This window comes from Eurypyga helias, unplaced genomic scaffold (assembly GCF_000690775.1).
Source record: "Eurypyga helias isolate BGI_N326 unplaced genomic scaffold, ASM69077v1 scaffold27326, whole genome shotgun sequence".
NCBI classification, from domain to species: domain Eukaryota; kingdom Metazoa; phylum Chordata; class Aves; order Eurypygiformes; family Eurypygidae; genus Eurypyga; species Eurypyga helias.
Window position 1 is genome coordinate 1 of NW_010257757.1, and position 11419 is coordinate 11419.

Below are 11419 nucleotides of genomic sequence, written 5' to 3' on the forward strand. Positions count from 1 at the left end.
CCGCAGCCCCCGTGATTCCCTCGGCTGTCCCCAGATCTCACGTCGTCGCCGACAAGCAGCTGATGGCGAGCCAAGGGAAGGTGCTGCGCGAGCGAGGCGGCTCATGGTCTTGTTCTCTTCTTCCAGGGGGATTACACCTGCACCTTCACGTACTCTGCGCAGGGAGGGACGAACGAGGTGAGCTGAGCAAACCCCGCGCCGCTTCCCTTGCGCTCGGCCTCTGCGGCTCCACAGATGGAGCAGCTTCTCAGGGGGATTTTATTTGTGATCAGCTGATTCCAGTGCCTGGGGGGCTACAGGGAAGCTGGGGGGGACTTTTTACAAGGGCCTGTAGTGACAGGACAAGGAGTAACGGGGTTAAATTGAAAGTGGGGAGGTTTAGATTGGATATCAGGAAGAAGTTCTTCCCGCAGAGGGTGGGGAGGCACTGGGACAGGTTGCCCAGAGAAGCTGTGGATGCCCCATCCCTGGGAGTGTCCAAGGCCAGGCTGGATGAGGCTTGGAGCAACCTGGTCTAGTGGAAGGTGTCCCTGCCCATGGCAGGGGGGTTGGAACTAGATGATCTTTAAGGGCCCTTCCAACCCAAACCATTCCATGATTCTATGATTCCAGGGACCAGGAAGGGTGGTTGCACCGTTTCCAAAGCTGTGTATGTGCAAAAGTGACTTGTGGGGTTTGCTCCCTGACCAGAGGCGCCGTCTGGTTGCGTTGCGGCGATGCTGTGGTTCGGGAGGCCGTGACGTTTGTACGGCTTAACAAATCCCTGGGCTGGGTGTCGCTGGGGACCAGGGAGTGACGTGTTCATACCCCAGCTGGTAGGAAGGACCAGCTTAGGAGGTTGGCAGGAATAAGTCCAACTTTGGTAAGACCAACTTAGGTAGGTAGGAGTAACTCCTGTGTGCTGTAGGAGGCTTGAAGGTTTTCTGCAGCTTGTGTTGCTGCTGCCGTGCTGTGCAGCTACAGGGTCTACAAGTCCTGTCAGAATCGGGTCCTTTTAGCGTAAAGGGAAATAAGACTTTAACTTTTCTGTAACTGTACTAATGAAATTGCGGAGAGGAGGGACCAACTAGACCCCGACCTTTGTGCAACACGAAGTAAAAGGGGCCATCAGCAAGTGTTGTGTGATTGTCAACAGTTGGAACTTGTCATGCCTGCAGCTGCCAGGGAGGTGACTGGCCTCAGGGCCGAGCGGGAAGTGCGAGGCTCTTACCCACCTTAACTATTTGGACCTTTTCCCTCCACAGCAATGGCAGATGAGCATTGGAGTCAGTGAAGACAACCAGCTTTTCTCCTGCTCTGTCTGGAGGTGTGTGCTCTTAACCCCAGAATCTCTGAGGCAACAAGCGGATAGATTTAGTGGGTAGATGGAGATGGGACATCAGGAAGGAATTCTTCCCGCAGAGGTTGGGGAGCACTGGGACAGGTTGCCCAGAGAAGCTGTGGATGCCCCATCCCTGGGAGTGTCCAAGGCCAGGCTGGATGAGGCTTGGAGCAACCTGGGCTATGGAAGGTGTCCCTGCCCATGGCAGGGGGTGGGACTGGGTGGGCTTTAAGGTCGCTTCAACCCAAACCATTCTGTGATTCTGTGATTATAATAAGGCAGGTGGAATCTGGCTGGGGACCCTGCCTCCTGGGTGGGTTTGCCCCTTTGCAGGACAGCACTGGAGGGCTTTCCTCTCCCGACAGATGCTGTGGCTCAGGGTGGGCTCTTCGCCAGGCTGTGGTTTATAAACGCTGCGTTCCCCCTCTCCCACCCTCCTCACTAGATGGAGCTGCACGAGAGCCGGACCGGGGCTGTGGAGGGGGGGAGCCACAAATCCTGAGCTCATCTGCACCTCCACCCTCTCTGCTCTCTTGTTTCAGGCCCCAGGGGAAGTCTTATCTCTTCTTTACCCAGTTTAAAGCCGAAGTGAAGGGAGCCAAGATAGAGTATGCCATGGCTTATGTAAGTCCCAGCTGATCACTTGGAAGCAGGCGTGTGGGAGGCTGCTATAAAACATGAATTGGATGTGGAAAACATTTATTAGGCACCTGTGCACTAAAATGTACTCCATCCCCTCCCTCATTAGAGAGTGGTGGCTGCAGGCAGGCTCTCCTGTCTGCCTGTCTGCCCCCTCAGTGCCAGGGGTTTGCCGGCGTCGGTGGCACCGTCCTGCCAGGCTGCGCTGCACGGGGGGAGCCTCGCTTTGCCTCGACAGATGGCATGTGACAAAGTAAATAAAACCTCCGCTGGCGCTTTTATGTGGTTCGTTCTTCCATTTGCCAGCCTTCAGTGGTGAGGCTTGCAGTCACCCAAAGGACACAAGTTTGTGGTTTCATAGGAAATGGGAAAATAGCCAGAGATTTACCTTCAGGTTTCCTTTGCGGACTCAATCCTTTCGCTCCACGTTATTGAAACACAAATCCATTCTTTTTCAAAACGTGCTGCTGTTGTCCGTTTGCTTTAAATACAGTAACTCCTCGAGTTGCCTCAACTGCATAAACCTTCTTCCTTCCCGTTTCAGTCTCAAGCTGCGGTGGGTGGACAAAGCGACGTCCCCTTGAAACAGGAAGAATTTGAAATCACCGAAACAACAGGTCTGTGACTGAGGGACCTTAAAGATCATCCAGTTGCAACCCCCCTGCCATGGGCAGGGACACCTTCCATAGCCCAGGTTGCTCCAAGCCTCATCCAGCCTGGCCTTGAAGACATCCAGGGATGGGGCATCCACAGCTTCTCTGGGCAACCTGTCCCAGTGCCTCCCCTCCCTCTCTGGGAAGAACTTCTTCCTGATATTTAATCTAAACCTCCCCACTTTCAACTTAAACCCGTTCCCCCTTCTCCTGTCACTACAGGCCCTTGGGAAAAGTCCCCCCCAGCTTCCTTGTAGCCCCCCCAGGCACTGGAAGGCGCAATAAGGTCTCCCCAGAGCCTTTCCTTCTCCAGGCTGAACCCCCCAACTCTCCCAGCCTGTCCCCATGGCAGAGGGGCTCCAGCCCTCGGAGCATCCCCGTGGTCTACTCTGGACTCGGTCCAACCAGTCTATATCCTTCTGCTGTTGAGGCTCCACAGCTGGACACAGCACTCCGGGTGGGATCCAGATGACGGTGTTTGGGAGGACGGTGCACGTTACGGAGTCAGGGGTGTAGCGCTCTCCATCCCCAGCTGGCAGCAGGATTCTGTGGGTCCCGTTCCAGCGTAAATGTTAAATTAGCATGGGAGAACAGACTTATCACCACATGCTTGTCGCCTGCATAAGAAGGAAGTGCAATGCCCGACTTGCCGGCGTTATCGTCCTGGAAAGGAACCAGCGGGGCTGTTTTGTTCGTGCCTTACCATCTGCTTATCCTGTGCTTGTTTTCTCTCGTTCCAGTGTCTCAGAGGGAAGGCAAGTTCCGTTTTGAACTGTCCAAACTCATGATCGTCGCAAAAACACCCCGTGATGAGCTGTGACCCCACGGCCAGCGCTGGGCAGGGTGTTTCGGCCGGAAGAGCATGGCAGATAAAGAGGATTTCTTGTTCCCTGCGGGTTTTTTTGGTTGGCCAAACCTTTTATGTTTTCCATATTGAAACGTGCTCGGGTCCAACACAAGTGGGGCTGGGAGATGTTGAGGCAGAGGCATTCTGTCTTGTGTCAGAGTAACAACGGGCTTTGCCGCTGGAAACCTCCTCTGAGACTCCTGATCTGCAGCCGGCCGTTCTGCCGCGCGCTTTCTGCTCGCTTGATCCGCTCGGTGTGGTGAAGCTCCCCTCCAACGGGGCTGCTTATCGCCCGCGCTGGGAAGAGCAGTGCGGAAAGATAAGGGGCTGGATTTAAACACGGTTGGCTAAAGGAACGTTGCTAACTCCGTAGTCTCTGGAGGGGAGATGGGATTTCTCTCTCTGCGAGCGTGAAATAATTAAATCGGGTGGGAGGGGAAGGATCCAGTTGGCCAGAGCCATCTGACTCCTCGTTGAGCGCGGCTGCCGAAGGCCGGCGCTGGCCTCGCTGGGGGGGGGGTTCTGGCCCTGCCGGTCGGGATAACGTGACCCGGGGGGGGGAAGGCAGAGCTGCTTATTCTGACACGACGCAGGAATCAATCCAAGCGACACTTCCATGTCTCAGCACAACTGCGGGACGGTTTTCTATGTACAGCCGCGATGTTTTTCTTACCTAGAGGCACAACAGTGGGGGAATGTGGAATTCCTTTCCTGTGTAAATACAACACAAATAAAGAAATAAAGCATCATGCCCTGGCCTGGCTTTGCTCTGTGACTCCTGCCCTCTCCAGCTGGACGGAAGCCCGGTGCGCGGCACGTTTGGCCAGGAGGAGCCGGGATGTCACGCGGGAGCTTGGAGCCTGCAGAGCCTTTCGGTGGGTTCTGCCCACCCAGAGGGGTCCCAGCACATGAGAACGAGGCTCCAGCTGCACATTCCCAGCAATGGGTGATTTTGATGGTTGTTGGTAGCTGCTTGTCCCGTTTTGGGGGAGTTCCCTTTTTTTTTGGCAGTCTGGGGGTGCTTTGTGCTGGGAATTTTACAAGCTCAGTTTTCCAGGCTGTTCCTAAATGCCTCTTTCTCTGCTGGGTGGCTTCTTCTGGATCTGCAGATCCAGATTGGGTGGGGAGGTGCGTGCCTAGGGTGTTCCTGCCTGAGCTCCCAGGTGCATTTAGGGTGCTGGTGGTGCTGGTCTCTGGCCTCTCTCCCTGTTCAACGCGTCGCTTGGAGGGAACCAAACCAACGGGAGTTGATGGGACTCATTTCCCAGACTTGTACAGCCGGGTTGGGATGGGAAACCCCGGCCATAAAGTGTCCCTTCTAGCAGAGAGTGTCCTCTCCAGCGCTTCCCTGGGATAAAAAGGCAGGAATTTGTGGACGAGGCGGGTGTTTGCCTGTGTGATGGAAAGCTGGGGCCGGGCATCGGGTGGGTTAAGCGTGGTCCTGGGGTGAACGAAACCCTGGGGACGAAGGGAAGAGCCGTGGGTCGGGGCTCATCCGAGCAGAGATAGTTCACACAATTAAGGAGCTGACACGCAGCTCGGGAACAGAACAGCGAAGCGTTTCTGGCTGTCAGCACAGCAGCCGCCGCTGCCGCATCCATCAGCCCCGTTCCGCTTTGCCTGCTTCCCGCATCTGCCGAGCACTCCACCGAGCTGTTCCCAGCTCCCCTTGGGCACATGCCTGACAGCTGCCACGAGCCTGGTGGGGGGAAACGGGGGCGTCTGTTCTCAGATGCCGCTGCCGAAGGCCGACTTGCCCTGCCCTCCCCAAGGGACCAACGCCTCGGTGGATCTTGGCCGCGTTCTCCTCCGGGCGCACCCGTAAATGTGCTTTACCCCCACCCGGAGCTGCATCGCGCCGTTAGATCAGCTGCCATAGTTGGAGCCAGGGCTGTGAAATGGCAGAGATTGGGGCTTTATTACTTTTATTTAATCTCTAAGGCTGAAAGATGTCGGTGCCTCAAGCCAGCGGTGGAAAAGGAGCCGCGAACAGGAGCCGTGGAGCCACCCTCTGCCCGCGAGCATTGCCCGCTTCCCCTGCCTGGAGACATCCCACGGAACGGGAGGCACAAGGAGGTCGCAGAGATAAGGCCGGCTGAGGTTTCACAGCGTCTTGGGTGCTAAAAGGGCGATTTTCGGTGAGATCCCTGTCGGAAGCGGGTCACGGCTGGTGCACCCGTGCTCCGAGGGCACGAAGCTTTTACAACACGGCGCAGCCAATTCGGCAGAGGTGCCGGCTGCTTTCTGCTCTCAGGGCTGCACCGTTTTAGCTCCCGCTGTGCAGCGAGGGGGTGCGGGGGAGCGCACTTGGCTGTCTTGGCCACGCAAAGGCCGGAGCTCCTGCACCACGGAGCGGAGGCAGCCTGGCCGTGCCGGGGGAGGGAGAGGGAAAGCCCAGGGCAATTGCCATTTAAAAGGCAAAACCAACTGCCCCCAGCGCTCATTTTATCGCTGTCAACCGCCTTCTCAACAAACGCGTGGAGCGCCCAGGCCAAACGGTGAGTTTATTTAAATAACTCATCAGGGCTACAGAGTTTGCTAAAAAATAACAACCCTAACTCAGTTGGGGACACGTCAAATGTGTGAAATCCTGGGAGAGCGCTGGACAGGCACCGATGAAGGCCTTGGGCCATCGCAGTGGTACCGTCAGGGAGCTGGGTCTTGGATGAAGGGATGTACCTGGGATGCAGGGAAGGATGCTCCAGCTCCCTCCCTGCGGGACAGCAGCTCTCCCAGGCGAGGTGGGATCCTTCTGCTCTCAAGGACAGGAGGATGCTTGCAGGAGGTTGTGCTAGCCTGCGGGGTGCAGAAGCACCTTCCTGCCCTGGGCAGCGCAAGCCAGGACCGTGATTTGCTCCCACCACGTTGTGGAGCTGCTGGAAGACAACCACAGGGCTCCATAACGCTCCAGCAATAGGGTCTCACAACCATCCATCCAAGCAACAGCCCACCCCCTCAGAGACACCTTGGAGGTGTTCCACACCGTGAGTCTTTGGTTTGGTTTCCCCTCAGGAGGGTTACAAGAGTTCAAGGTTTGGAGTTCCTTGGTCTCTGAGCTAAGAGCACTTGGTGAGCAAAGGAAATCAAACTGTACAGCAGGAGCCCAGAAGCCCAGGATCACCTGGAAAGGACTCGGCCCAGCACAGGGAGGGGCTTGCAGACCCTGGGCAAGGGTTAGACAAAGTCAAGAGGTTCAGTCTTTTGTAGAAACAAGGAGAAAATGAGTTAGCAGTACAGAGGAGAAGAGGATGTCAAGCCTGGTGATGGTGAAAGCAGGCCTGCATCCTGCCCTTGGTCTCACAGGAGGCAGAGTCCGGCCGTCACTGCCAGCGGCCCATCTAGGCCACCTTCATATGTTGTCCTCCTCCAGCATCTTGTTAACCCCTTCACAGATCCTCTTCAGGTGGGTGCGGTAGGGCTCGGATGGCCCGTAGAGAGCCGAGAGGAACTCGTAGTCCGCAAAGTGATTGAAGACGTGGTTGATGCGGGAGTGGGATTTGGCTGTCAGGTGGCCGTTGACAGCCTCGTGCAGCAGGTCCCGGCATTCCGTGAGGACACCCGACATGACCCGGCGGTCGAAGGTGAAGTCTATCTGGTGGAAGCTGACGGCCGTCATGGCCAAGGTGTGCACCTTCTTGCGGAAGCGTTCCATCACCAGCAGCTCCTCGGGGTTGAACTGCCCGTTGCGGTAGAGCACGCCCAACTTCATGACGATCTTGATGAGGTTTTTGATGATCTTCTGGGCCTCTTTGCGGTTGTGGGTGTACTCCTTGGTGGCCCGGTAGAGCTCATCCAAGATCTCGCTGCTGGTGTCATCAATGAAGACGTTGGCTATGCTCTTGGTAGCCATCTTGCTCAAGAGCTTCTTTTGGGCCTGCAAGGCCAAGTTCTTGGTGCTGAAGGTGTCCATCTCTGCAGGGGGAAGAGGCACACACAGTTCAGCCCATGTCCTGGATCAGTCCCTGTCCCCGCTCCTCCCCACACAGCCTTTTGGCAGGACAAAGAGCACCTCAGGCCGATGGCAAGACCGCGAGGAGCTCCTGAATGCAAGGGCAGGCGAGAGCTGAGCTCACGCCCTGGGTTTTGTTGGTGGGATGAGTTACAGGGCATTCCCACCTGCCTTCCCCCGAACTCGGGAGAAGCTACTGCACGACGGGCAGCATCAGAGACAAGTGAGGTCTCCCTACCTGAGCATTGCCTGTGCCCCTCCATCCCCGTCTTCCCTCCTGCACCCGGTGCCGCCCTCCTGCTCGTGCAGGAAGGACTCTTGCCTCATCATTTTAACATATTTCTTCCTTAAAACCTGACTCATTTCCTGCAGGGTGAGCTGGGGACAGCTCAGGTGATGGCTGAGTCACCCCCCGCAGCCAGCACGGCCGAGGCCGGGGCGGCACGGCTGGTTTGCAGCACCCACCAACGTGCGACGAAGCCCTTTTCCCAGGTGCTGCCTGCCCCAACACATCCACGCTGTTGGACCTCGGACTCGTTCCGCCACCGGCTCAGCTCAGCTTCCTCCAGAGCCGGCACGAGCATCACACGGAGGTGAATAATTCTGCAAGGCAGAAACCTCATCCCTCGCTCACCTCCAGCTCGACTCCCCGCACCCCGGCGGGACCAAATCAATCATCGCAGGCAGATTACGGCTTTAAAAACTGCTGCGAATGAATAAAACGCCACCGACCCTGGAGATGCGTCTTGCCCCAGGAAATCGCAGAGCTACAAATCACCGGGAGGCGAGAACAGCATGATAACAACCGGCTCCCGCGCCAGGATGGATGGGCAGAGATGGGGGTTGCTTACGCAAGAGCCTGCACGTGGCACGGTCAGCCTGGCAAAGTGAGAGCAGGGAAGGGATGGGATCGCGCTATAAATACATCACCAGGGAGGGGAGAAGAGCTATTTAAGCTAAAGGATGCTGCTGGTGTGAGAATGGATGGGGATGAATTGGTCATAGGTACAGAGCAGAGAGGAGGGGCCTCACCTGCAGCAGTTATTCTGGCACAGAACCGAGCGCGTCCCTGGTGTGGGCAGCCCTGCGGACCCCGGGAGCCCAATCCCAGACCTGCTCCGGGGATCCTTGATCCCGCTCCTGCAGCTACACAGCAAACCTTGGCTTCCCACAGGGCTCGGATACCCCAGCGTGGCCAAGGCTCGGTCTCGCCACAGCCAGTTGTGCAAGAGCAACGGTGCGAGGGTGGTGGTGCAAGGGCAGAGGTGCACGGGCAACGGTGCAAGCTGAGCCCCGGCTTCCCGGGAATCCTCCAGCCACCAGCTCCTGCACCCGCGTGCGGATGAGGCTCTGCGAGGGTGTGAATTAAGCGCATGGTAACGCAGCCGCCGTCACCGGCATCATGCGAGCTGCCGCATGCGGTGTTATTTACAGCCCGTAGGAAAAACACAGGGGTTTGTAAGTATTTCCTTCGATGTGAAAACATTGATTTTTGCCAGCGTGAGCTTCGAGCTGAGGCTCTCGCACTTTATAAGACAGAAATGACAAAGCAGAGGCTGCTCTCGCGGAGGCATCGGCAGCTCCCAGGCGGGTTGGGCTCATTTAATGCCGACGGCCTCGTGTGGCCGATGCTGCTGGAGCCGAGCCCGGAGGGACGGGCAGGATGAGGGGAAGAACCCGGCTCCATCTTTTCTTCCTTGGCTATAAAGGGGACCCGCTCTGCCTGCGGCGGGCAGCATCTTCCATCAGGAGCAGGGTTTTGCCGTAGCATTGGTACCCTGGAAGTCCCCTCCCTCACATCCCACGGCAGTTGTGGGGTGTCCTGAGGTCCTTGCCAAGGAGCGGTGCCTGGATAAAGAAGAATTCCCAGGCCTGAGCTCTCTGTTAGGCAACTGCAGCCATAAAACAAGTGCAAACTCCACCTACAGAGCCCATAAAGAATAGGAACTGCCAGTGCTCACGAGCTGCCCCACGCGCCCACGGCTCCCAATTAGCGACTGTAAAAACAGATCAACCCTCTGCTGCCGGCACTGAGTAACGCCTGGCTGCCCCGCAGCCCTCTCCTGCCGGCACCGGGGAGATGAGCATCGCTCGTGGGGGGAAACCGAGGCATGAAGCGGTATAGGCGGTCTTCCCCGGACCCCAAAAATGCGACCTGCTCCTTCTCCAGCACCCATGGACTGTTTCGCAGGTCCCTTGCTGCAAACCCCAAGCACGTCCAAGCTCACCTCCCGGCACGTTTGCTCCCGCTCGGCACCAGGCCAGTTAACCCGGCACGCTCCGCACCACGCTCTGTCCCACCAGGACCTGCTGACTCAGCACCAACCGGGAGTTTTCACCGGAACAAGCCGTTTTCCTGCCAGGAAGGGTCCCGCGACCCCATTGTTCGGGGAGGGGCTGCTATCGGTGCACAGAAGAGGCAAGCCTTGCCCCGACGAGCAAACTCAAGACCGAAATAAACCACCCCATTTCCTTCCTGTCGCTGAAGTTTCCAGCCCTTGTTTTTTCCCCCCCTTCTTCTTTTTAATGAAAACGCCCTCGAAAACCAGCTTCTTCTACCGAAAAAGAGCAGCTGGGTGTCTCTTTCACCAAGTCCCTCCTTGCCCCAGAAAAGCGTGGTGCAGCTGTGGTCCCAACGGTGAATCTGGGGACAGTCACAGCCCTTTTTTGGGGTGTTTTCCACCCATTTTGCAGGTTTTGGGCAGGAGGTTGCAGCCCTGCGTGGTTATGTGAGGGCTCAGCCCAAGGTTGGGACATACTGACATCCTGCACGAGGTGGGGATGCGGTGACACAGCCGAAGTCCCTGCCATGGGGACGGACACGTGCCAGTGCTGGGGCAAAGCAGCATCCCAGCCGTGCCACCGCTGGGCAGGGGAGCTGAGGGCTAAATCCAGTGCTTGCAGAGGACAGGCAGCTCTGCCCAGCTCCAGCGTTCCTCACCACTGGGCTGGCACCCACGAGCATCCCATCCAACACCCAGCCCATCAGCCCCCCATCCCGCAGGGACCACCCATAAAACATGTCCTACATCGAGCGAGTGCAAGCGAGGGCAGGGTCTGGCCCGCTCGTTCAAAAACATCAATTAAAGGTCCCATCTGCAAGGGGCAGAACACAGGACTCCACCATCCTGCCAGCACCGGGGGCTGGTGACACTGGCACGTGCCGTGGGGTCGAATCCATCAGCCACGCCATCCCAGGGTTATTTCTGCCTGTCCCAAAGATCCCTCTCCCCCGACCGTCGCAATCACCGGGTACCCACCAGCGGCTCTGCGTGCTCGTGTCCCCCCCCAGCTCCCTCAGCAGCAGGCTGAATATTTCATGCAGGAAAAGCACTTCAATAATTCATGGGGCAGCAGGGAGCAAGCGTGCGGCGCGAGGGGAGGGCTCCACGAAGCTCCAGCTGAGAGCAGAGGCACCTCGGCTTCCTCCTCCTCCTCCTCGCCAGGGCCACACCGACTTGCTACAAGCGTCCTGACACAAAGCGTCGTCTCCCCAGCTGGCGTAAACATTCCATGGTGGAGATCTCCCTGGTTTTCCCTCCATCCCGTGCGCTGTTTTCTCCTACTGCTCTGCACCCCAGCATCCCCGCTCCCCCCGAATCCTTGGCTGGCGGGTGGTGGTGGATGGGATCCCACTGCTCTGCTCTCAGTCCCCGGCATCGCTTTCCACCAGCTCCCCACGCCGCCAACCCCTATTAATTAATTAAACCCTGCTGCCGTGCTGGATTACAGGAGACGGGTCAGAGCGTGGCACGGGGATGTAACCGGAGAGCCCGACTGCCGCCACCAGCCTGTCCCCACCCCCCGTGACCCCTCCAGCTCCCAGACCCCATTTTACCAGCACTGGGTTGGCAGGAGGAGGAGGAGGAGGAAGGAGCCACGCTGCCTTGAGCAACAGCCGTCCCTCGCACGTTGCCATGGGCGCACACAGCACCCAGAGCCGCCAGGTCCCGCGCGTGTGTGTGCCGAGCAGGGCGAGGCCGGAGAGGAAGCCACTGAGTAAACACCTC

At 57.7% G+C, this 11419-nt stretch overlaps 2 protein-coding genes across 2 annotated transcripts; one reads left to right on the plus strand and one right to left on the minus strand.

Moving 5' to 3' along the window:
- Positions 1 to 126: 126 nt before the first annotated feature.
- On the plus strand, positions 127 to 3433 carry LOC104511510 (chromosome unknown open reading frame, human C19orf10; the record flags this gene model as incomplete). Its single annotated transcript, XM_010154158.1, has 5 exons — positions 127 to 177; positions 1245 to 1306; positions 1864 to 1945; positions 2505 to 2577; positions 3354 to 3433. Coding segments are annotated over 5 exons (348 nt in total), but the record flags the coding sequence as incomplete, so codon positions are not given.
- A 3374-nt stretch (positions 3434 to 6807) lies between these two features.
- TNFAIP8L1 (tumor necrosis factor, alpha-induced protein 8-like 1) lies at positions 6808 to 7371 on the minus strand. The gene has a single exon (XM_010154157.1). The coding sequence runs from the start codon at positions 7368 to 7370 to the stop codon at positions 6810 to 6812; it is 561 nt and encodes a 186-aa protein (XP_010152459.1). The 5' UTR covers position 7371; the 3' UTR covers positions 6808 to 6809.
- Between the last annotated feature and the right edge of the window lie 4048 nt (positions 7372 to 11419).

What these genes read in the sequence shown, in the direction of transcription:
- TNFAIP8L1 (XM_010154157.1), bottom strand. Translation starts at nt 7,370, where the DNA reads ATGGACACCTTCAGCACCAAGAACTTGGCCTTGCAGGCCCAAAAGAAG.